At 38.3% G+C, this 27212-nt stretch overlaps 1 protein-coding gene across 7 annotated transcripts in view; it reads left to right on the top strand.

The window, feature by feature from the left end:
- LOC113059905 (collagen alpha-1(XIV) chain-like) overlaps nt 1–26854 on the top strand; it is a 100710-nt gene extending 73856 nt beyond the window's left edge. For 5 of the 7 annotated variants that reach the window (XM_026228574.1, XM_026228573.1, XM_026228572.1 and 2 more), the window contains 15 exons: nt 2763–2921; nt 3605–3682; nt 5006–5092; nt 7247–7300; nt 7902–7997; nt 8095–8148; nt 12225–12278; nt 15303–15356; nt 15439–15510; nt 17363–17398; nt 18452–18518; nt 18672–18860; nt 21901–21978; nt 22506–22661; nt 25262–26854. In XM_026228574.1, the coding sequence (XP_026084359.1) occupies nt 2763–2921; nt 3605–3682; nt 5006–5092; nt 7247–7300; nt 7902–7997; nt 8095–8148; nt 12225–12278; nt 15303–15356; nt 15439–15510; nt 17363–17398; nt 18452–18518; nt 18672–18860; nt 21901–21978; nt 22506–22661; nt 25262–25533 (1506 nt within the window). In that variant the 3' untranslated portion in view covers nt 25534–26854. Of the gene's footprint in view, nt 1–2762; nt 2922–3604; nt 3683–5005; nt 5093–7246; nt 7301–7901; nt 7998–8094; nt 8149–12224; nt 12279–15302; nt 15357–15438; nt 15511–17362; nt 17399–18451; nt 18519–18671; nt 18861–21900; nt 21979–22505; nt 22662–24182 lie in introns of all 7 variants that reach the window. The other 2 variants (XM_026228575.1, XM_026228576.1) reach the window with 2 other exon arrangements.
- The last annotated feature ends 358 nt before the right edge of the window (nt 26855–27212 follow it).

Below are 27212 nucleotides of genomic sequence, written 5' to 3'. Positions count from 1 at the left end.
CACAACTGAATCTGATTTCCCCAATGTAAACCCTTTTTGCACGGCAGTCGCTGTCCTCAATACCACTGACCCCAAGAAGCACACAGTTGGCTTGAAGAGATCCTGATGATGTGAGCAGAGGGTCTAGGACCCTCGTCGTAAAACACCCCATTCCTCTCAACCATGACTTATTCCACACTTTCTAAAACCAGTGCTCAACGGTTGTAATTTTGGTGGTGGTGAAAGGAAGTCATGTGGATATTGTTACTCTTCAGATATTTCAGTGGCTCATCTTATGGATGTTATTTGGGACTGTTCTGTACTTTTGTGCTGCTCCTGTGCATTTAGAATCAAGGTGGGAACTATATTGAACAGATCTGGAGGAAGCGCTGACAAAAGCAGTTAGAAACTGAGCGAGACAGTGCTACTCTGAACACTTGTTCATAAACAGCATAGGTCATGAAGAAATATAAAGATACATGTCATAAATAATGTGTAATCTCATTCATAATGTTCTTTGGTCACATACTAGCTTTGTAGATCTTTTTACATCTACAACAAAAACAGAGACATCCATCCCTCCCCATTTGGTTCATTTAAAAATCTCATTGGTATTAGATTATTGGTGTAATATTAAAATTATTACAGTTTATTTTACTAAAATATGATAAGATGTTTTGATTTGAACCATCTTAGTTTTTTTTCAAGAATTGTCTTTTATTATCTTATTATTTTTCTGACTATTATTATCATACTATTACTATTATCTTAATATACTATTATTATCCTTAAATCCAATTCAAGTTTGTAAAGTGAAAATATACTGTATGTTAAGGTAATACCTAGATATTGCCATCAGCTTTCATTGAGAGAAAAAAAATCAATGAGTTTTATCAAAATAATAATGATGATAATAATAATAATAATAATAATAATAATAATAATAATAATAATAATAATAATAATAATAATTTTGTTGACCAGCAAAAACCAAAGCGGCAATAAAATAAAATAAAATAAAATAATTGTATGGCTATAAAGGCTTGTTTCCTCTGACCTAATAAATATTAACAAACGGTGGAATTATATACAGTATATACAGTATATATATGAAATGTCCCAATGATACAAAGTTGAGAAAAAAAAATAAGCAGTTGTTTTTCGTCTTGTATTGCTTAAGTGTATTATCAAATTATTATAGTATTATCAAATTATTAAATATTAAATCACACACACATAGTATAAACCTTACCATGTTTTTTTGCTATTTTTTATTTATATTTTTTTTTTAAAGGGAAAACAAGACAATATACAGATTAAAAAACAATCACTGTGTGAAATGAGTCAGTCCATCATGTCGGAAACAGAATGATCCTGAAAGCGATCAGGAGGCAGATGTGAGCATCAGCGGCTGAGCTGAAACAGCGGCGATGCTGACCTCTCATTCTCATTTGCCACTCTTTCTTAGCAGATGATCATTACCACCACCAGACCAGTTCAGACAATACTCTGAGGATAAACAATCGCAGCACATGGACCCGTCCCTGCCTAAATGGCATGTCACTGCTGCAGCTGTACAATAATTGCCTTTCAGTGCAGAAACACCTGCCGCTCAGAAAATGGAAGGTGATATTCAATATGAAAATGCTTATTTGCCAAAACACAAGCATACTACCTAACAGACTTAACCAAATTGCATCTGTCTCAGCCTGTTTTTCTACCCTGATAGAGAAGTTTAATTTCTGAGCATTGGGCAGCCTCCATTCATAATGCTTTATAATTGACGTTAATGTGAGATTTTACTATAATGAGCTTGGTCTGAGTCTGTTATCAGCCCGCTTGCCTGACAGCGCACACGCACTTACAATTCATCCAGTTTTAGACTCCAAATCCATTACCAGGCATCGTGTGCTGTCTCATACTGAAATCGAATCTGACATTCAAAATATGAACCTCATATGAGCTTATGTTTTAGTTTTGGTGGTTGTTATGGACAATTACAGTTCTCTTATCTGACTGACTGCAGTGATTGACAATAAATGAGTAGAGAAAGAAAACGACAAGCTTGATTTGGTTTTCATTGGTGTGCGTTAGTGAACTTAAATGTCTGTAAGACTCGAAGTCTCCGATTGAAATGGAGAACTAAGAAAAACATGGTAACACTTACAATAAGGTTCAATTTGTTAACATTAGTTAACTACATTAGTCAACATAGAAAAATACTAAAGCATTTATTAATCTTAGTGTTGATTCTTAAAGTTGAACATTTGAACAAGATGAATAAATACTGTAACAAATATATTGCTCATTTTTAGTTAATGTTAAAGGTTGCATTAAATATAATTAACAAATGGAACCTTATTGTAAAGTCTTACGAAAGCGTCTTTTGAAATTATTCTTTAATCATACTTTTAGACAAAACTTACTTTTTTTTTATTGTGTTACTATCATTTTTGATACATCAAAGTTATTTTTTGATCATCACTTTTTTATATAATTTGGATTACATGTAAAATCTTTGAATAATTTCTGTTCATTTAAATTAAATATACTGTATGATAAAATTCATAACGATGATTGAAATCAGTATACCTCAAAAACAACTATATAAAATTAAAATTAAGTGTCTCAAATGTATAAAGACACAGAAAAGTTGCCCAATCCTTAATTCCTTATAATTTAATTCATAAAATTTACAAATTAATTTTGCATCTTACTCATTTGGTGGTCGATTGGTTGGCCGGTTTATTATCAGATCTGATGACACAGTACTATCTCACCAGCTTCATGTGGCCATCAGCAAAACCGCTGCTAAGGTGGTGATCGACTGCAAAACGGTGGGAGAGAAATCCATCAATGCTGCAGGGAACATCACCATTGATGGAGTGGAGGTTCTGGGACGCATGGTCCGCTCGCGTGGAAGGAGAGCTAACTCAGCGCCGGTAAGACCACAGTCATTCAGCCTTAATCTTAAAAGACGAGACTTGCCCAGGCCTGAAAGGATCATTTGAGTTCATAACAGGACCATCTTTTGTCTGATATAGACACAAAGAACTCAGTATACAAATGAAGGAGTGTTTCTGAGAAGAATTAAAGATGGTCTTAAACTCTTAAGCCTTTGAAAGCACTGTTATGTAATAGATTCACCCTTATAATGATTTTGTGGAATTTAAAGCATAGCCATTTGGTCCAAGATGGTAGTACAGACTTTATGCCTTTCGGTTTTTCCATCAGAATGTGTGGATCATTTTGTCTAATTGTGTTGGAATGCGTGTGCTTTTATTCTTCTAAGAGGCTGCCGGCACAACTGATGAGACTAATTGTCTTTGTAATTCTGCTGGTAGGGGTTGTAATTTGAGTTTGTATGGTGCAACAGTTTACAAACTATTTGAATCAGTCATTCAGCCCAAACAAATAATCAGACGCATCTCAAGCATGACTGTTAATGAATGCATGAAGTTTCTGCTTATTTAGATTTTGTTCATTCTCAACAGTGACCCTCTGTAATTTGTTTAGACTTCATAATGATTGTGTCGATAAGATTTGTAATGCATTTGTTGTTAAATGAGTGATAAGTGTTCAACAACCTTGTATTTTTGTTTGTTTTTTATGATCCTGTCCACAGTTTCAGCTCCAGATGTTTGACATAGTCTGCAGTACATCATGGGCCAGTCGGGATAAGTGCTGTGAGCTTCCAGGCTTGGTAAGACCCGACCAGTCAGTATTTTATACAATATATTCGTTTTATACAATCAGCATTTTTTTTGTATAAGCCACACTCTAATCAGCTTACATTAATACTGTAGTTCTGTCATTGGTGAAATATCAGACTTTTTACCCCTAAATAAAAGAAATGTAAAACTCAAATATACATTGAAGACCAATCAGCCCCCACACTTAGTGTTTGTTATTGATGTACCCCTTATCTGGGGACCATCATCACCCTGGGCGTCTTTCCACCACTTTTTGTCATGGCTAAAATGAAAAAGCTTTATGAAATACTTTGCAGCAGGAATGTGTCTAATAAAGGTTTAACAAACAAAAGTGTTCCTGCTTCTGAAATACATCCACTGGCATGCTACAAATTTAGTTTATTAAAATAAAGAGATATATGAGAGTGGATTTGAACCTCAGGCCAACAGCACTGACCCACTGATTTATCCTCTGCATCAAAATCTCTAGATTAATACTATTTATAAGCTTAACCATATATTTGATTAAGACATAATGTTAAAAAACGAATCTACTTGAAATATCAAAAATGTTGGTGTGGCATATGCAAAGATAAAATAATCAAATTAAATGTCGCAACTTCTGGCTGTCCCTGCAAATAACTGTGTAATGGAAATAAAAACAATGTTAAATGTGCTCATTGTGTATCGGCATAGCATTTCAGTTACTTGGAAATGAGTAAAAACTCCATATAATAGTAAAAAAACATTCAATGTTTATGCAAAAAAAAGGAAAAAAGGGAAATAATGTACATCAAATTGAAACGTTGAGTCTAAAAACCAGCACTCATGTAATACATAAAGCTAATAAAATGTCCATAAGAAACCTTATATAATTGGATATAACTGTTTATTAAGGTTCTCTGCTGTGATGGATGGTTTTATGGCCTGTTGGTATGTCATAGAGTACTTTGGATGCCTTAGCGATATTACTCTTTGTTCAATCCATGCATCATTTACTGTATATAATGCTGAAAAAAATGTTCTCTAAGTGATCCCCAACTGGCCATTCTGGCAGTCGTCCCTAACTTTAAAGATCCATGACCACTCTACAAATAATTCAATTATGTAGTCTTGTAGCAGATGAATAGACTTTGTACCTCCATGGGTAGGAAGAACAATATCTTCAGATCGCTTTCTGCATTTGTGCACTTGCGAATAAATGACTTGAGGGAATTGCACAGACACCCTTGGTTGACGTGGAACAACATAAAGTTCTGTTAGATACATACAGAGGAAATAGTCCTCCGTTTGAAATGGTGTACGACATGTTGTTTTGTTTGTGCTTTCCTCAGAGAGTAGAAGAGGACTGTCCTGCCATGCCCCATGCCTGCACCTGTGCCCAGGATAGCAAAGGACCACCTGGACCCTCAGGACCCCCGGTAAAACCAGTGGTTTCGCTTCGCACTAACGCATCCGCCATCTTGGAACAGTCAAAATGTCATCACTCGTAGTAAAAATCAATGAGTTTTCCAAGATGTCACAACATTGCACAGGCTCTGGATGTAAAAACCACCAAGATTATACCATACTTTAGCTGGCAAATTCACTCTTGTACTCTAGTACAAAAGCTAGCAGTTTAGGACTTTGTATAATACATAGACATTTAAAAAAGCATCTGTAAATATAGTGCATTTCAACAAAAACTGCTGGGATTTGTGACTTTCATGACCACATGACAATGATTAGCCTCCAGGAATATCCCAGGTTTGGGTGTCTTTCTCAAAAGGCAGAACGGTAATGGATCTTTATGAAACCAGCAACTTTTCAAGCCTTAACGATACCACCTCTCTTTAGAGAAAAAAAAAACAGAGAACGTGTTAAGAAGGAAGATATTAAAGATATATAATGAAACAGGGAGACTGTTTAAGAGATTGAGAAAAGACCTAGCATTAGATTGCTCAATTCAGCCAATGCTGCAGGTTGAACTCAATATGGCGGGAACAAATAAATGAGCTCATTTGGAAAGCAGCATCGTGTGCACCCTGAGGGAAAATGTATTTCTGAGGCCTCGAAAAGGCCGTGGTATATAAACAGCAGCTCTTTCGAGAAAGTCATTACGAGGAGATCGATTTATCAAAACCGATTAGTCCACTCCTGTCCTGTCTGCATTCATAGATTCCTCCATCCATACAAACCCATTTCCATGAACAAGAAGTGGTTGCAAGGAAAGCGATTGTATTTCAGTTCTGTATATATTATTGCTGCATCTTGATATTTTTATATTACTGTCATGCGTTCTTAAGTCTTTCCTACAGTAAGATTACACCGGCTGCTCAAATGAATCGAAAGTGTCCTGTTGAGTCATCACATGCATCTTATAGATGAATATTTATACTTGCAAGTTCTAGCCTTCCACCGTCAACAGCAGGTTTTGTTAAGTGTGTTTTGAGCAAGCTCATGAATCAAATTTGCCGTAGCCTTCAGTGTTAAGATCTACCTTATTGCAGCCATGGCCATTGGGGACGCAATTAAAGTAAACACAGGAAAAGGAAGACGTGCAAACAGGGTTAAATTACTAGCAGTTGCCTGCAGCAGTGGGGGCAAGAGTTTATGAGGGTCAGACGCAGGTGGGATATGGTGTGAACCAGTTCAAGGATTCTGCAGGCATATTCCATCTAATATTTTTGAACTAGCCAGTTTAGCAGTGTTTGAAACACTTAGATGAGGAAAATGGTTTGGTTTTACAAATACACAGTAACAATGTTCTGAAATCTAGTGAGCTGCCCACATAAGAAATATTTCCATAATATGCTCAAAAAGACAAATTAAATGCATTAATTAAAATTCTTTCATCATTTACTCAGCCAAATGTCATTCACTTACCCATGTCATGTCACTTTCTTTAGATTTTTTTGTCCTATAATAAGTCAAAGGGCTGTTTTAACCACATTTGACTTTCTTCGAGGCGACAAGTTCAGTGAAATCATCTATTCACAGTGTTTATTTCATCTAAAAAACATAAAAGTATCAATACAAATATTTCAGTGCCATTAAAAAAATTCACCCAAAATTTGTTTACATGTATTTTTGTAAGAGCAGTGGTTCTCTTAAAGGCCCCCAATTTTCCACAACAAATTTTTGAAGGCAATATGACGTTTCCAGTTGATTTACTGAATAATAATTCATTTTAAGTATTTACAAATATTTTACTGACAATTTCTGCCTGATGAAATATATTGGTTTGGCCAGAAAAATGTATATTCATCCTAAGATTTTTCAGGTTTAAAAAATCACAGTTTTAAAATTTGGCTACCTCAATACAGGTTTTTCAAGACCGAGTTAATCCTGGTTTTTCAAAGAAAAAAAGATTTTCAGATGTTTTTGGATCATTTTAGAGCATGTTGCTATTCATCAATTTTTTAAGTCATCCTGAGGCCTCCTTGGAAGTTTGCTTAAAGCATTGGAACAGTTAGTGACAGTGTTTAAAATTGCTTTCTTGACACATGCCCCAGCTCTGGTCACTAGGAAAACGTATTTTCTTATCCTGAGTCTTTCAATTTGTGTTTATCTAATTGTGTATGTCTGACTCTAAGGGCGGTCCTGGTATCAGAGGTTCAAGAGGAGATCGTGGGGAGCCAGGCTTGACGGTAAAGTACACATTATGTATACCATATGCAGAGCCACCCAGAGTTGTCATTATTTCCCAAAAGAATAGATACTGGACAAGAGCTTAAATCTGGGAATCTACAAATACGCATGTGCCTCCATGTTGTTTTTGGAGGGTTCGAGTGAGTGAATCTCACCCTCTTGCTCTGGTTTTTCTGAGAGCTCGCTTAGTTTTTTGTGTCTCTCTGTCCAACTGTAGTTTCCTGTAGAGTAAAGTCCATCCAGATGTGTGTGTGTCCATGTACAGAATACATCATGCTCCAGTACAAATAAAGCCATGCTGGGGCAGACATAATTTCATTTCACGCACCAAAGTTTTATGTAAACTTGGTCCAAATTACCGCCACTAAGGGGTGTGTCACAAGCTAGACTGTGACGAGTGTCTTTTGCTTCATCGATTATTGCATTCCTGATGGAGAAGGAGACTGCCGGGCATTCACACTTTGTTTCAGCAGCCCGGCTGGTGGTAGGCATAAAATGTTGCATAATTATAGTGAGGAAATTAAACCCAGCAATGAAAACCATGATGATTTTATAATGGGGTTACATTTATTAAGATAATGTCCTAACTTTATTTTCAAGGGGGCTCAAGGGCCACCTGGTGAGATTGGACCTCCAGGACCACAGGGGCCACCGGGTCCTCAGGGGCCAAATGGACTGTCCATTCAAGGGTCACCGGTAAGCTGAATACTGAATACTGGGAGTGTTCTGCATAGTTTGTTTCATTCTTTTTATTAATTTTGCCCTTTTCTTTTTACAATTCCTCTCTCCTCAGGGGGCTCCAGGAGAGAAAGGAGAGAAGGGTGAAATTGGTCTGCCAGGTCCTCAGGTATGGGGAAATATATCACCTGCTTGTCTCATCAGCACTTCTTGACAGCTTCATAACACCCACGCAGTCTCTCATTAGCTAACCTCATCCCCTCCGTCAGGGAGCTAGAATTATCACTGTCTTGCGAGTGTCTGTGTATGGTTGTAGCTTGTTAAGTCTGTATCTGCAGCTTATCCTAAATTTAAGAAAATTGTTTAATATGAATAAATTTATGCATACACGGATAACGTTCCTCATTTGGCAACCTAATAGAATCAACTTGTCCCTTTAGGAAATACTTGTTACAAAAAAGGGGGGTATTGTTGGGCCACAACCAATCCAGCCAAATTATCTGCTATCCCTACCCGTCCCCTTCCCGAATTTGAAAGCAAAAGTTGCAAAACAAAAGCGAGGGCATTCTAAAGCAATTTCACAAGCTTTCATGAGAGTGAGGGATTGCACACTTTCGAATGGTCAAACATAGATGGGGGTTGGAATATTATTCCACCAGCAAGGAACAGTGAATGAAAATGTTCTGCGAAGTGATTTTGTTCTGTAATGTTACCACGAGGCATCACTCACTTACAGACTTCATGCTTCTGGAGGGAATGTAGACTTAAGATAAGGAATAACGTGGGCTCTCTTAGGCTCGTTGAAGACTAGTCGTGTTGCTGCATTCTGAATCATTTGTAGAGGTTTGATTATACATGATGGAAGTCCAGCCAGAAGAGCACTGCAATAGTCCAGCCTAGAAATGTCAAATGTGCTGTTGTTTATATGAAGAAAAGGAGAGGTCCAAGAACTGATCCTTGAGGAACCCCCCTCCAGGCAAGCCCCGAAAGACCATGTGAGGTTTAGTATTCGAACCAGAGAAGTGGAATTTCTGTGATGTCCAGCGATGAGAGAGTGGACAGATGGATTTGATGATTGATGGTGTCAAAAGCAGCAGATAGATCCAGGAAAATGAGAACTTTCGCAATCTGCAGAGATTCAATGACAACAGTAGTCTCAGAAAAATGACCGCTTTTGAAATATGACTGATCAGCTACTGTAGTTATTCTGTGGAAGGAAAGATGATACCTGGTGGAAAACAACTTATTCACGTGTTTTCGCTGTGAATGGGAGGAGAGAGACAGGTCTGTAACTTTCTACAAATGAAGTGTTTAGTGTAGGTTTTTAAGCACTGGTTTTAACCGAGGGTGTTTGAATGTGGTGGAGAAATGCCTGTGAGAAGAGATATGTTGAGGATATGTGTGAGTGCTTGTTAGAAGTGTAGAAGAAATAGCTTGTAGAAGGTGTGCGGGGATGGGATCTAGAGGGCATGATGTAGGATGGAGAGGAGAAGTTCAGAAACTGCTGCCTCTGTGAGAGGAGAGGAGACTGGTTGTACATGTTGTTGGTCTGAGTTCCTGCATATGTGGAGCTAAAAACTGATTGCTGATGGTTATAGTTTTGTGTTTGAAAAAACAAGATTGGCAAAACCATCAGCTGGTATAGATGTATTGGGGGGGGGGGGTTGCAGTGGAGATAGTTTTGAAGTTTGAATATTATGAAGTTTGCATGTGGTTGTTGATCTTGTTGTGAAAATAAGAAGTTCTGGCAGTGTGGACCTTGACAGAAAATATGAAAGCAGAGACTGATACATACTCAGGTCAGCTGGATCTTTTTATTTGCACCATTTTCTCTCTGCATCCCTGAGTTTGGTCCAGTGTTCACAGAGAACATCGGATAACCAGGGGTTGGAGGGAGTAGCACTCGCTTGTTTAGAGGAGAGAGGACAGATATTGTATAGACTAGAAGTTAAATGGGAGCATAAAGTGCCTGAAGCACAATTCACCTTCAGTGATGAGAATTGGGTGGGAGATGGAAGAGAGCATGAGACAATAAGTAAGGTAAGGTGGGAGGGAGAATGAGAGAATATGTTTCGCCTGAATGCAACTGGCACACAAGAAGTAAATTGTAAGTGTAAATGAAGAAATGATAAGAAGTGTGCAGAGGCTTCACTAAAATGTTTTCTGTGATACATGTGTATACATGTGCATGTGTAAATGAGGTTGAGTACCTGTGGGGGTAGGCTGTGCCAGATCAAATGAGGCTAGGTGAGAGTGGAATGTTATGAAAGATTTATATTTCAAATAAATGCTTTTGCTAAACTTTCCATTCATCAAAGAATCTTAAAAAAAGAATCATGGTTTTCACAAAAATATTAAGTAGAATCACTGTTTTCAACATTGATAATAATTGATAACATTGATAATGTTTCTTCAGCATCAATGTAACTGGAATCTTGGTGAGCATGAGAGACTTCTTTCAAAAGCATGAAAAAAAGAAAGAAAAAAAATCTTACGGACCCAAAAACATTTCAAAGGTAGTGAACATTGGGAAACCAAATCCAGACAAGCAACTCTTTCTGCTCATTTGAGTCCATCACATGCCACTGTCTAATAATAATAAAGCATTATTGACATGAAAATTGTCATTTGAAAATCTTATTTGAGGGAGAATCTAATTGTCTAAACTCAAAAGGCACTTCTATGCAGGCAGGATGGAATTTATAGTTTTGCCTCAAGCTGATGTCTTAGACTTTTATGCTTCTATAGCCTCTTTCACAAGCTTGTGAAAACTCTGCCTTTTATGCGAATCTTTTTAGATTTCTGCTGAAAGTGTCACCAAAAGGCTTCTAAAACATTCACAGTGACAGTTCCATTTGTTGAAGAATAGCTGTTTGATGTGAAGCCAATGACAACCACTCAGGAAAAATCCCCTAGAGTTCTCCAGGGTGATGAAAAGAACATCCTGGCTTTTCCAGTGGACAGAGTACAAACACTCACACAGACATGCGTTCCTCAGTCTTCCGGTATAGAAGTCTTGGCTTGAGATGGATATCATTCTTTAAGCAGAGAGGCTATCTGCACACTCGCTTCGATTAGCAGCATGTATTGAGTTCTTTCAGAGTAATGTTGGCAGTAAGGAGGAAGTGCTCTTTGCCGTACTGCTGTACAGACGCCCCGTAGTTCTCACTCAGGGCTAATCTATCCTGTCAGCCTGTGAATTATATTCATTGGCTGCTGGTTGCCAGTCCTCCATATCATGTGCTGCATCTCTTCCTCTGTCTGTCTCTGCCGCTGGAGCTGAGAGCCCTGTATATAATACTGTTAAGTGTGCCCTCACACACAGTTTCAGAATTACGAGTCCACTTGTGATGAAACCAAGCCCATTTTAGTGTGTGTGTGTGGTGCTGATATATGGGGTGATGTTGAATTGTTGAATTTAACTTTTTGATTCGTAAAACTGTAGCTGAAGCTATGAAATATCGTATCATTATGAAGAGGAAGGCAATTTCATCTAAATTAACGTGTATGTATGTGTCTACCTGGAGATGAGCAGGCATTTTCAGTTCACACTCTATAGGAGCTGAATGGCAGGTTTGTGCAGGGGGTTGTGGGATTGTTATAAGAGAGTCAGCCATAAAAAGCAGAGAAATGCAAAAACTTTATGCAAATGAGAAGCAAAAAAATGCTAATCGCCGAGGTGGAGGCTGAGACATCAGTGGTGGTAGATGTTAGTCCTGGTGTCAAATGATGTTTATTAAACATAATTAAAGGATGGTTCACCCAAAAAAATGCAATTCTACTCACCATCACGTAATTCCAAACCTGTATGACTTTACACAGTTTAAACTCTTTTTTTGCCCATACAATGAAAGTCAATGGGTTCCATACAATTTAAGTCAATCAACTGGAATTAATTTTCAATCCGGGGACAAAAACACTGTTCTTCAAGAGATCCCACAGGTGTTTGGTTGCCAACACAAATCTTGAAGGACTAGCCTACAGTTTATGTTCTTTTATGTAAGATATCACAGCAGAGAAGCTCTTCAAATCACAATGACTCAGACCACACAAACTGTCCTCACTTTCGATTACCTCGTCAGCCTTGAGATTGAGCACTTAGATAATGTCAATATTAATTGGATACATTCTGTGTATGCAGACGAAAACGTGAAACAATAGAGCCGAACATTTATTACTCAGCAAAGGCCACACATTTATGTCTATCATTGAAATAAACATGTTGTCTTATTTATTTACTTTCAGGGTGTACCAGGTGCCAGTGGAGGACCAGGCCGAGATGGACCTCCAGGACAGAGAGTAAGCATTTTTCTTAACTCAATTTATACTATATTGTGGTTAGGTTATGATGTGAATAAATCAGATAAGCTTAGGAACCTACCATTAGAAATGACTTGTAATATTCAGGGTTGTCAATCAGTTCTGAAAATGGTTTTATAGAAGGTGCACAAATACAAATGTAAAATACCATCACCACCATCAATACTAAAATGAACACCAAACGCTAACAATAAAAATGCAATAAACATTAACTTCACAACATAAGATGAAACCTAAAACCCTACATGTATACATAACTAATAAGAAAAATCAAAGCAAAAATAAATGGGTTAAATGAAACCCATCAAATGCGAGAGAATTCTGAGAATGTAAAATTTTCACTATAAATTATAAGAAGACTTATTACTCATCAGTAACAAATTAACAGGATTTAGACAGTAAAAATTTGACAGTCTTTTACCGTCTAAATTATGCAGGTTTTTTGTGTAATTTTTCATTTTATTTATTAGTTAATAGTCATATTTTTTGTAGTTTACATTTTAAAGCATTCAATCAATCAAGATAACTGTTTGTGATTTATTTATTAAATTTTTTTAAATAAACAGACAAACAGACATTCAGTCACGTCTCACTGTTTTTAGCATCTGTAAAAATGCATATGGAGACCCTTGTGTGCTTTTTCCGTTTTTGGCACTCCATCCTGCATGAACAGCTCCTCACTCATTCTGTGCTGCCTCCCTATGTTGCTTGCTAAGGGAGCTGGGACGATCCCCTGCAGAACTGGCAGACATACACCTTGCATTTAAGTGGTACTTCAAACTTCCGTTGTAAGGAAATTTGCTTACGAATGGAATTTACATATGGGTCAGGGGGCATAAATTGTTAATTTGCGTTAATTTTGTGTTAATGCATTCATTTGTAGAGAACTGTTTTTTGAATAATTAATTCATGATTAATGCTTTAATGCATGAGTTAACTTGAGTGATATTATTAAGTAAACACAATTTCAGTCATGCCGTGTAAGAACGATTCCACACGGGCGGCTCATCAAATGAAGCTTATGTGTTCTTCTGTGTCAGATCTGATTATGCTGAAGGAGGCCCTGACTCACAGATTCAGTTTACAGGACTGCTAGTCAATAACACCACAAACTGAACTAATCAGATCTATCCCGCTAGACTGTCATAATAAGCGCTCAGCGTGTTTGTTTTTGTTATCGATTTTGTTCCTAGTCTCCAAACCAAATTAAGCAACTTGTGAACAAAGCCATACTTGACATTTCAGAATCACACAAGTGATTCACAGATCCTTAAAATTATTTTGGTATCAGCTCACATGCAACACATGAAATATAATTGCCTCCTTGTTTATGTGTTGTTTATGCTGCATGTGTTGTCACAGATACAGATGTGTTCAATATTGGCTTTCCTACAGGAGAGGAATCACATATATGTATATGGGCCTATACAGATTAAATGCCAAAAAAACGAAAAAAGGCACTCTACACTTATTCTCTGAACTGGTATGAAAAATATGCATGAGGTGGTTATTCAATTACCATTCCCAAAGCTGTGTGGTGTAATTAAATGTTAATGTCTTAGTGAGAGAGTGCAAGTTCACCATCCCTGTTTAGTAATGAGCAGCCTGAGTGGAAATGTTTGAACAAATCTGTCAGTTTGCGTCAGAAAAAGACAAACAAGGAGCACAAACGGTGGTGTTCAGACCACACTGCTGCTTGCTGAGCTGATTTAAAGCAGGTTGAGGGATAAATCTGCTGTGGTTTCATACACAGTAACTCACTATGACAGTTTAACAAAGAAAGCAGATGTTTGGCTTTGAACGTATGATTATCTATAAACATACCATTTGTAAAAGAATAGTATTACAGTTCCAAGGTTAACTAATGGGTTGTTTTATCTGTAAGTGGCACACAATGAAGTGCTAAAGAGAGTATTCAATACTTCTGTGATTTTCACGTACAAGTAGACTTCGTGGAGACACTGGAACAATTGAACAAAGCATGGCGAGCACAAATAGGAGACATTTCTAAATTGACACCAGGTTCAAATTTGGGCTGTAATGGACAAAGCAAAGAGGTGTTTATAGCTCGCTTCCACCATGACTCCTTCTTGAGGGAGGTTCTTATCCATCTCAACACACACATAGTGAGAGAGAAAAACTTTTGTGACCCCGAGCACTCATATGGGATTGCATACACTAGAACTATTCTGAGGCTTTATGCTCTTGAAGTGTGGCACTCCAAATGTATGTTACACTTGAGGCGTTTTAAATGTTACATCGTTTTCCCTTTCCTCCACTGGCCTGTTTCCCAAAAGAGCCTGATATTTAGGGCAATGAGGCATGTTCAGTGGAAGAACACAGTGTTGGATCACTGGCTAAAACAAAACAGCCAGAACCGTATTATATAATTTGTGCAGACAGATCTGACAGTAAGTTGTTGTTGAGTCTCTATCCCCTACTGAGGTACTTAAGGTGCATCCCAGCATTCAACAATAAAACAGTAGTGGAATGAATGTTCAAGAGGAGTTTGTTCTACCACATGGCGGTAGAGTTAGAACATATGACCACCTGTTCTGTTACTTTGCTGTTAACATTTGTGGGTCTGGTCTTTTGCATTGGAATCGTTGGCTGTTGAACTGTTCCAAGAGAGGTTCATGCTGCCAGTGTACGGGGGTCAGCCAGAGTTGAACATATGCTGTTCGTTTAGTGAGTCACTGATAGATTCAGTGAGTTTCATTAGGCTGATTCAAACTGTGATTCATTTGAGTCATTTGAGTCATTTGTTTGTGAATCAGACTAGACTCGCACAATACAAACTCACATTCACAACTCTGAAGAAAAGCTGTAGAGGAAGCACTGATGGAGTCATAATGTGTTATCTTCATTTCTACTTACCGTTTCTTAGATTTCCCTTATGAGAATTGGGACTTCTGCATTTTATGATTTCATACAATGTGCTAAAAGAAGATTATTAAGATATTAAACAAAGCATTGTGATTATCAAAAATTATTTTGTTTTAGGGCCTACCGGGTAATGATGGACCCCAGGGACGACAGGGCCCTCCAGGACCAATGGTTTGTAATACGATAAAATCACTTTTTGAGTCTTTCTGAGACTTGGTCATGAACCTTTTGTCCTGTCAATATCTCATTTTAGGGAAGCCCTGGAGCACCTGGGGCTCCAGGACCAAGTGGATCCCCAGGGCAAATTGGTGATCAGGGGCCACCTGTGAGTATTGCATTACAGCCATGTTAAACGAACTAAACTCAATTGTAGATTTCTGATCGTGACATTAGCTTACTAATATTTAAGTCTGTGCTCCTCTATTTAAGCGTGAGGTAAAGCGTTCAGCTCAATTAAATGTGGTTTTGTGGCGTTCTTGTTCTCATTCTGGCAGATTGTCCTACTGCTGTATCCCTCTCTTTAGTGTCAGACTCCAGCATTATTCTCAATGAAGTACCAGACCACCCAGAACCAGACCAGAATAAAAAAAAATAATACTTTGAAGTCATGAAGCAAATTGGTTCTTTGGTTCCATCCTCAACAAATATAAAATATACTTAATCAATATACTTGATAAGACCAGCATGTTTTGGTGGTAGTGTTCCCATTCCCACTTCTCAACTAGATCAACCAACAAGCCTACCTTGGCAGGGCTCCAGGGCAAAAGCCAGGGTTTTAGGATGCTTTACAACTTTTATCATTGCTGCAGTTCCAGCAGAAAAATCCTTACTGTTGAGCTTTGCCTTAGTGAAACATATTTGCCTGAAAGGCCAGCTTCAGTGGCCAACCAGGTTTTGCTGGTAAACAGAATGATTATAATGGTCCTCCAGCTAGACCAGAGGTGTCCAGTCCTGCTCCTGAAGGACAAATGTCCTGCTGAGTTTAGCTCAAGCCCACTCCAGCACACTTGCCAAGAAGTTTCTAGATTGGCTGGTTCAAGTGTGTTTGAGATAAACTTTGCTGGATAGTGGCCATCCAGGAGCAGTCTGGACACCCTCGAGCTAAAGTAGCATCAAACCTGCACTAACTTGCCTGATCTATTCAGCAGGGAGAATTCTGCTTAGAGGGTCCACTTGTGTAGAAGCTAGAAATCCACCTAAAGTATTTATCATGAAGAGTCACTTTATTCATGGCTTGAAATCATTATGAATGCTGGAGCAGACGGCTCCATATCAGATTCTATATATCATACAGACTGATGTGCTCAAGCTCACTTGCAGTTCAGTTTTAACCCACAAAGATCTACCTTATATAAGTCCGACTGGTCAGAGAGAGAGCTACAAACTAAGAGACCTGTTATTGTTTGCACAAAGCCTTTGACTGAAATGTTTGTTTCTCATTTGTATATCAGAAGCACATAAGGGATTCTGAATTAACGTCAGTCTCTGAGTTTCCTGCTGAGTGATGCCTATATTTAAGTTGGAGCTCTATTGCATTTTGTTCTCATAGATTTGTAAAGTAGAACCATATGCTTCAGCGCAGTCGTTGAAAAACATCTGCAGAGCTCGATTGCTGTGTAACCTCTCAACACAGATTTGAAACCTGTACGTCTATCTTTTCATAAGCCCTGGAAGAGCGATTGTCAGTAAGATGACAAGTTTATGACCAATTGTGGGCCAGTTTATGGGCGCGGGGCTTTGTTAATTCTACTACAATATAGATATAGAGCCATACCCTCCAGCTCCGATGTGTGAAATTACATGCAGTACTTTAAACTATGATCATATTCTCACAGTCTGGCACAACCACATATCCTCAGGATGAGTCCCAATACACCCCAGAGCTCCCAGAGAGACCGTCCCAGGGTTACATCTCATTTTTACCCAGATGTTATGATATCAGAATTGTTTAGCAGCCATGGTGCTCTAGCCACAAATCCCGGCCAACACATTAGGTCAGCGACACATCCAGTTTATGTATTTGGCTCATGAATTTCATCCGTGATCGATTCGGTCCACTCTTATATTCAAATCCCCCTCCCCAAACAGTCGTTATTGCCTTTGTGTTTCTTTTTTGTCCTTTTCTTCCCAGTGTATTCAGATACATTTGTCTTCACTCCCTATTTCTCTTTTTGCAGGGGCCTTCCGGCACCAAAGGTGAACGAGGAGAGAGAGTGAGTCTCCAATCTGCATCTAAACTGTCACGGAGCATAGATTGGGGTGGTGGCATGTGGCACTCGAGTGGTGCACATAATGACGGTTTATCAGCGGCAGGATTAAGAGGCTTGCTGACAGGCCTCTTGATAAAAGTCACAGCAGCAGTGCTGAATTATAGCTCCTTTTTCTTTTTCACACTCTCTCTGAATGCTTAAAGGTTTTTTAATTCAGTCGCCGCGGGAGCATTAAAAGTGGCACAGGTATAGCTAAAGCTGTTTATCAAGCCTCACAGTCAGACTCGCTCCAGAGCTTCCATACAACAATATATTTGTCTTTTTATTCTTCAATTCTGATTTCTCCAATGCCGTGGTACCGGTCACCACAATAAGGGTGTGTGGAGAGTGTTAAATTGGGTGAATTAAACACCCACGTTGTACAGGCTATTACATATTAGGAATAGCCGCCCTTTAAAGCAACTAAAGCTTATTTGTTTGTTGGAGATTTTGTCACAGCAGCTTGTGGTCTTAATCCAGGCTGTACAATTGCTGTGCTAGTGGCTTGGACAATTTACCAGCACAGAGTGCGGTCAAAATAGATTTATGCACCTATTTATTTATCATTTTCAATAGTATTGCATGCAACAAAGTAGTTATGTTTAAAGTACTTCTCTTTAATATTAAGTTAAATGTGCACTAATCGTAATGTGACTTATAACTGCAAACATGTTAAGCTAAATAATGCCGCTCCAGAACTGTCCATTTTCCCCTTATCAGCGCACAACATTTATATAATTCCTTATTTTTTGCTCATCCTCGGGAAACTGTCCAGGCTTTGAGAGATATTAGATTATCTTCCCTTTTTAATGATAGTCTCAGTTTTTGTTGCTCTCTCTTTTTATGTGCCCATCATAGAATAAACAGAAGACATCATACTGTTCAAGTTCAAGTTCTTACATCTGGCGAAGATCAGTTTCTTTGTTGTAGCTCTCCTAGTTCATAACTTTCACACAGCGCCTATGGGTTAAAATGATTATAATATTTAACTGAATCCCCTGATGTTTGTTTCTGAAGGGTGACATGCAGTCTCAGGCCGCCGTCCGTGCCATAGCGCGACAAGTTTGTGAACAGCTAATACAGAGTGAGTTGAGAATGTGTATATTTTGTTTACATATAATATTTGAACAAGTATTTGATTTGACACTATTTAACCAAACTCATAAATCACATGAAGTTGTCTAACCCCCGTTGACTCCCTAAGTGAATTTCTTTTTTTTTTTACTTCCCCCCTCAGGTCACTTGTCTCGCTACAACTCTATTTTGAACCAGATTCCCAGTCAGTCTGTTTCAGTACGAACAGTACCAGGTCCACCGGGTGAGTCTGGTCGGCCAGGACCTCCGGGGCCACAGGGAGAGCAGGGTTCCCCTGGCAGACCAGGATTCCCTGGAGCCAGTGGGCAAAATGGCCGCCCAGGAGAGAGAGGTAAACATTTTAACACATGAGATAACCTAATGCACCACTAGATACTGTGTACTGCTGATACAGTATGCATGCTGCAAAAGTACATACACGTGTTTTGAAAAAATAATTAAGTTTTGAAGATTAATTTGTAGAAAATAGTAGCTGAGTTTACGAACTTTTTCAAATAATAGCAAAATTAGTATCTATGTGGGGGTATTAAATGCATAAGTCAGCTGAAAAGTATATATTGGATTATTTTAAGTCTATTATGCATGGCATGGAGCATGATTAGTTAATGGAAGAGATTTTTTGCTCCTGCAGTTTAAGGTTAAGCAGAGATCTTGTAGCTATAATATTATTGCAGATATAGACTTTGACCCCATCCATGATAAATCTTGCTAACATCTTTGGCTGACAGCCCTGGCTAACCCCAATACCACTTGTCATCATAAACAATAAGTAAACTACGAAGTCTTTTTTATGGTTAATGTTAGCAAGCCAAGAACAACTACTTCAAAGATCCCACAAAGCACTGCAAATGCTTTAGTCTCTTTAGGATGTAATAGTTGAATAGAGGTTTTGTGTATATTTTCCCTTTTTTATACCAGTGTTGATGTGCAGCACAGTTTATTCATGGTTTTATTGCTTTGTTTATGAAAAAATATGTTGCATTGTAAGCAAATATATATGTATAATTTTTTTATCTTAAGTGAAAATTATACTTTCATTTTATAGCTAATTTAGCCTTTGTTGGTGGTGAAATAAAGTTGTAAAAACCCCAAAAATTATTATACTGACCTTTAAACATTAAACATTTTGGCTTATGTCAAAAGTTTAAAGTATATATTCACTAAAGTAATGTACTGTATGTATGGTGGCTGCACACTGCAACTTAAGAAAAATTGAAAAATTGAAAAAACACCAGCAAATGAAAAAAACATCTTCATCAGTTTGACAAGTGTTGCAAATCATCATAACACATGCATATATCAAAACACACTGTAAATACTCACAACACATGCATATAACGAAACGCGCTGCAAATCATCACAACACATGCATTTAACGAAATGTGCTGCAAATCATCACAACACATGCATATAACAAAACGCGCTGCAAATCATCACAACACATGCATATAACGAAACGCGCTTCAAATCATCACAACACATGCATTTAACGAAATGTGCTGCAAATCATCACAACACATGCATATAACAAAACGCGCTGCAAATCATCACAACACATGCATATAACGAAATGCGCTGCAAATCATCACAACACAGGCATTTAACGAAACGCGCTGCAAATCATCACAACACATGCATATAACGAAACGCGCTGCAAATCATCACAACACATGCATATAACGAAACGCACTGCAAATCATCACAACACATGCATTTAACGAAACGCGCTGCAAATCATCACAACACATGCATATAACGAAACGCGCTGCAAATCATCACAACACATGCATATAACGAAACGCACTGCAAATACTCACAACACATGCATATAACGAAACGCGCTGCAAATCATCACAACACATGCATATAACGAAACGCGCTTCAAATCATCACAACACATGCATTTAAAGAAACGCGCTGCAAATCATCACAACACATGCATATAACGAAACGCGCTGCAAATCATCACAACACATGCATTTAACGAAACGCGCTGCAAATCATCACAACACATGCATTTAAAGAAACGCGCTGCAAATCATCACAACACATGCATATAACGAAACGCACTGCAAATACTCACAACACATGCATATAACGAAACGGACTGCAAATACTCACAACACATGCATATAACGAAACGCACTGCAAATACTCACAACACATGCATATAACGAAACGCGCTGTGCTTGTGTTGTCAAACTGATGAAGATGTTTTCTTCATTTGCTGGTGTTTTTTCAATTTGCATGTGTTTTCTGAAGTTGCAGCGTGTTGAGCTCTCTCGTCCACCATATGTATGGCAAAAAAAAAAAAAAAAAAACATTTTACTTAAATATTTTTGATAAATATTAAATCAAGGTTTGAACCAAATCATAAGTATAATTTGACAACAACTAATACATAACAAGTGCATTTTTCTGCGTTGGTCCAAAGCATTATCATTTTTTTCAGTGCGACTAAAAATGGAAATAAATTCATAAAACATTTGGAACTTTCTGTCTCCTGAATACAACTGTACAGAAATTGCATTCGATCTGCTTGACCTTCCTGCCAAGAGCAACTCTGAGCCAGGGACTTTATCATGAGTGAGTGTCCACACTGTCCTCAGTTAGAAGAGCCCTGACACACAGCCGAAGCTTTCAGCGTGAGATATTTCACCATCACCACTGCTACTCTCAGGGATCTGTGCACTCAAACGTTCAGATATCAAGGAGGAACATGCAGGGCATGCTTATGATGCAGTCAGAGCTGCTAATGAGGGAAAACATAGAGGAGATATTTTTCTGTTTATGTTAACATGGGGCCTATAATAATGAATCTCAGTCAGAAGTCTTCTTTTAGATTGTCAGTGTTGTTCAGAGGTGATGAAGATCAGACTGCCTGTGGGGCAAAAAGCTGCTTACATTCAGAGTGTTCAGACCCTTAGAGACAACACTTTGGACAAATGAACCATGGTTCAAGGAAATCTTATTCCCATTAATTTCAAGGTGCTTTTTAGTGTTGTTACAGCATCTACCAGTAGAGGTCAATTGTCATGTTGACCACTCACTGACTGTTCTCAATTCAACTCCTTAAAAAAAGCTAAAAAAAGATACTATTGATAGATTCTGATAGATTTGTGTGAAGAAACAATTGTGATTTAAGTTGTCATTCACAAAAATCATTTATTCCCTTCTACTGTAGCCCATACTGACAGATCAGCCACATAAGACCTGTCACAATGTGTCTTTTAACACCACCCAGGTCTTTTGTTTCTTCCCTTATGGTCTCGTAAAGGTGTGAAATAAGTTAAATCACATGGAAAGAGAAGGACACAGCTTCTTCAGATGGGTTTGTAAGTTCTAACAGATCCCTGTCTCTCTTTATCCAGGTCTCCCAGGAGAAAGGGGAGAGAAGGGCAGTCCAGGGATAGGGACACAAGGCCCTCGTGGTCCTCCAGGGCCCCCAGGTGAGAGGCTGTTAAAATGTCACATTTAAGTCAAAATCAATGACTTCTTTGTCCTCAAGCCAACAGTTAAAAAAATTATTTCAATTCAAATGGGAGAAAGTAGAGCTCAATAACTTCCTTTTGCACAGACTACAGGAGTTTCCATTATTAAATGTCGTCTGTCAAAGACAACACAAGCTTGCAAACTTTTAATAACCTCTGCACACATCTTGATCTGCTTTTGGTCCTTTTGATTCCTGTCTAGAATATCAAGCAGATATTGAAACAATATTCGGGTCAGGGAGCAATGTTTTCATATCGATTTTAGCAGTATGGCTGGTCAGTAGACTTTGAAAATGCCACCGCTGGCTAGCTGTTAATCGTGCTTTGATCAATACTCTTCACAAATGAGATTCATTGAAGCAACATAGCTGTAACAGCCAATGCTGTGCACTGGAAAAGACTAAAACTTGTATTTTGTGGGATTAGGATTCCAGGTAGGGGTTTCACGAGGCAGATATTAATGGCTGATGTCTTGTCCCACTCAGGGCCTCCTGGAGAAGGTCGGACAGGCAGTCAGGGCTCTCCAGGGAGACCTGGAATTCAAGGGACCTCGGGACGTCCAGGTATCCCTGGTAGCCCTGGTCCTGCCGGACCCCCCGGCTACTGCGATCAGAACTCCTGCCTCAGATACAACGTTGGAGGTAATCCTCTCCTTCTCTTCCTCTCTCTCCCAAACTCCCTCTATCTCTCAAGGTTTCTCAATTTCATCCAAACTTTATTCTATCAGGCACACCCATGGGGTCTCATTCACTAATGATTGTGTAGAAGTGATGTTGCAGTACATGTGAAGAAGAGGTTCTCGGGTGAAATTTGTTCATATTTGGTCTTATGTTGATGAATTCAGATTATTCTAAATGACGGAGCAGTAATTAGAATATTATGTCCACAAGCATTGGCACACTGATATAAAAACAGCTCTAGCCAAATAAACCCTCTACTCCGCTTCCTAAATTTGAATTTGATGGATACTGGATGGCTGGATACTATAGTTGGATTAATGGATGGATGGATACTATAAATAGATGGATTAATGGTTTGCTATGATACAATGCCTTATGATACGATACTATAACACAATGAGACAATACAAATTATGGACGGATGGATGTGACAGACAGACAAATTCTATGCACAGATAGTTGTGAATGCCTACTTAGTGAATAAACCCCAATGAAATCTACATGTAGTTGTCAAGGTAACCGTGAATACTGAAAATCTGAAAGTCAGTTATGGAGTTAGTCTAGTAACAGCATCCCTGACGAGTTCTTATTGAGCTGTGGGTTTAAGACTGCTTCAGGCTTCACCAATAATACTCACCATACAGTAAACTGATGAGGGAACACACCACACGCTCTTCCATACTGTTATTCTCCACGGCCTTTTGAAGTGCTTCACACATTCTTGCTTGCGAATGCATTTCCATAGCTGCTAATGAATGGCAAACCCATTGCTTTAAACAAGCTTTTGTTCTTAAACGCAGAGATTTTTTTCGTCCTATTAAACTATAACCCTTCCCAAACTGTTATTCTACTTATCAATTTCTCGTGGAGTGTACTGTAAATGCTATCAACGTTTAAAAGTGGACTGTGTGCTTACACGTTTTTACTATTTCAGTTTTTTTGATAGGAGAAAGGCCGGATAGAATTGGAGAGCACTCTAGAATTGATTTATCAGATCACAGCCAAGTTTTCTAGTGAACGCCTCACAGATTATGGGGGTTTTGTATTGTGAAAAAAAAAAAAAAACGCTAATGTTCTCTGGGGTTTCTGCCATGTAAGGCCATTAAATGACAGTGTAATATTCCACTCAATAGATGAAATACTGCATCAACACTTTTAAGATCTATAAAGGTTATAGCTTAAGCTTTCAGTCAGCATAAAATCTTGCGACACAGCTTAATAGCATTGCAAATTGCTCTGTAACTTATTCAGCCCTCATTCTCTGGGATAATACTTCATTTCAACTGAGAAAATGTAGGTTTTTATGTGTATTGACCAGGTTTTAATGCCTTATTGAGAATCCTTGACTCTCCTTCTGAAATAAAGATGACAGTTTGGTAGACAAGGTGTTGCATCATGTTGGTTATATCGGGCTCACACTTACTGCAGTGTCTCTTTTCTTTTTTTCAACGGGGCATCACTGTCTCACACCTTCACATGAAGGTCCAGAGCAGTATGAAAATGACTACTGAGAACCAGTACAGAGCCACCTGCTCTTCTCCTCTCTCCCTTCATTTCTTCATCCCCCGGCCAATACCAAAGACTGTGTCTAAGGAAGGTCTCTTCCACACATTCCCAAACTCGATAATCTACGTCCTTGGTTCCCCAACTCTCGAAATGTCACCACCATTGAAGCCCCATGCCTTTTTAACCCTTCTGACTATTGCGCAAACCTCTGTTTTAGTCAGTTTTCAGACAAACTAGAGGTATTTTCAACCTTTTCTAACATTAAAGTTGAGATTTAAAACCCACACTCTTAAAAATAAAGGTTCCAAAATATTGGTTTTCGTAGCAGTGCCATGGAAGATTACATTTTGGTTCTCCAAATAACATTTTGGTGAATAGTTCTTAAAATAATCCTTTTTTTTTTCTTAGTGTAAAAAGTTCATTTGAAAAACCTTTTTACACTATAAAGAACCATTTGTGTAATGGAACCAGTTCCATGGACGTTAAAGGTTCTTCATGGAACCATTGAAGCCAATAAAGAACCTTTAATTTTAAGAGTTCACGTCTAAATCAATGAGAAAGCCATTCTTACCATTCCCGTTCATCTTAATGTCAGTTGCTTGGCTGGCGCATGTCCCCAGAAAGTGTGTGATTTGAAATCTGCCATCTTTGCTCAAAGGTGCTCAATTCTGCAGCCAAATTTGATTTTCGAGCTATAAATACCATCCGACAAAACAATTTAGAGTAGCACAATTATGCTGACTGGAAGGTGCTTTAAGTTCCCTCACTATATTTGCTGTTTAATGAAATATTAACATTCATTCCAAAAGCCCTCAAATGGAGATTCTTTTAGCTAGATGCTGTAGTTTCAACACTTACCAGCAGGGGCTAACTGAACCATGCTAACCAGCTAAACCTCTATCCCTTTGTCTAAACTAAGCTAATCTCAGTAACTCTCTTCCTTTTCTGCCTTTATCTTTTTGCTGCTTCCTTCTCTCAATAACTCGACGGCTACTTACTTGGTGGTGGTGACTACAAAAGATGGCAACCGATCTAATTCCCCCATGTTCCCGTAGTACAACAGTTACCCTCCAATCCCTACCAAAACTATGATCCTGCCACCAACTACAACAACGATGAGGAGGAAGAGGACCCTTACGGTGGCTACCGTGCCTACCCTCCTCAGTACTACCAACCCAGTTACCCTGACCCCCATGCGGCCAGGTTTGGCCCCGCCCACCCTGGTGACACGGTGGGGATGAGGTCAGCTGGCACACAACGCTTTTCGCGCAGCACGGCCCAAGAGGGGAGCGTCGACGAGTCGGAAGTGCAAGTGAAGGCTAAATAGCTCAACACACAAAACACTTTTCATCCGAGTATCCTGCAGGATAGGACTGAGGGAAATCCGAAAAGTGCCTGCTATATGCATCTTTATGGGGGTGGGTTTGTGGAGAAGATTAGAAAATGAAACTGTGCCGATATTCATTCAGTGACTTTTCTGTCTGTTTGTGAGGCTGCATGTAGCCAATGAGATGAAAAGCAAGCTCAAACACTGCAAAAATCATTTTCCCAGTCAGTATTGTTTGTCCGGTTGTCCAGTAAAAATATCTAAACCTTCTCAATAAATAAATAAGTATTAATTAATTTACCTGAAGCAAAATGTATTGAATGAATTCCAAATATATTCATTTGGCTGTAAAAAAAGAATAAAATAAAAAATCCTAATTTTCCCAAGGGAAATTTATTCTTCTAATCCCATTTGATTTTTTTTTTTTTTTTTTTCATGTTTCAATCATCGACCTCACTTAATTTAATCTAGATTAATGCTTAAAAATCTGACAATTATAAGAAAAATAAATTTGAAAGTAAAATATCTATTCTTCATAAAACAAGTCCTAATGTCTTACATGATATTGTTCCACAAGCAATTTTTTAGGAAAGATATGTTTAGTGCAAAAACAACAAACGCTGATTAACAAAATGAATTTTGCAGCGCAGTGGTTCTGAATTGTGTATTCCACATCTTTTGTAAATGATAATGGGGGTGTCTGTACAGTTTGTGTATTTTTTTAAAAAGTGCAAATTGGTGATCTACTATGTTACAAATTTCACAGATGTTTACAGCATTTTGCAGTGTTCTGTAACCGGCTATTAAGTTATTTTATTTAGAGAGAGAAAAAAAATACCTCCGTTGACGCTTTTGATGTTCTTATCACTAGCAGTTATTTATGAGAAGCTGAATTCTTAATCACACTTAAAAAACATCACTGAACCAAACCCATTCTCCTGATTTTTCACTGGTACTTCACATGAACACCCTGTGTACCACCACACATTTTGTCGGGATCGTAATTGTACTGCCACACATTTATGTGAACATTCTTTACATATGGTCTTTTAATATGAAGTATCATGCAGGGGATGCAGTGAAAGCTCCCAAAGTGTTTTTCTATAAAGGAGCTCAGCATGGCATCTCTTCCTGTCCTGTTCACTGTGAAAGACCTCAATAGTAAGAGTTAGGCCTGTGGTCTACCGTCCTTTCAGAACGAAAGCGGGTGCCAGTGGAAAGACTCATCACCAGACCTTTGAATCTACAAAGTAATTTATTTTTACTTTATTATTTGTTTTTGTAACCAATAAAACCGTACCGCTACAACGACTCGAGATGATGTCTCGTCTGGCCTTTGTGGTTTTCTGTTCTGTGTGCTAACTGATTACCCAAAACGTATTTAAATATTTAATTTTACATTCAAAATAAATTCTCTTTTTAATACACGTTTGGTATAATGAGCCTCAATAACGGAACATGCTCTGAAGTCCCTTCTTCATAAAAATCACATTTTACAAGCAAACTCAATTTTACCTTTACATAAAAAGTGAAACAAGATGGTGCCAACATTACAAAAGGCAGCAGTGACTAACAAGGGCGTTTCTTTTCCATCCAAACACAATGCGTTAGACAGACTTCAAAAAGGCTAAAGTAGCATCAGAGGGCTTATAGAGCCATATGAAGTTAATTAAGACCGA

This window comes from Carassius auratus, chromosome 41, assembly GCF_003368295.1.
Source record: "Carassius auratus strain Wakin chromosome 41, ASM336829v1, whole genome shotgun sequence".
Lineage (NCBI taxonomy): Eukaryota > Metazoa > Chordata > Actinopteri > Cypriniformes > Cyprinidae > Carassius > Carassius auratus.
This window is presented reverse-complemented; position numbering and strand designations above follow the sequence as displayed.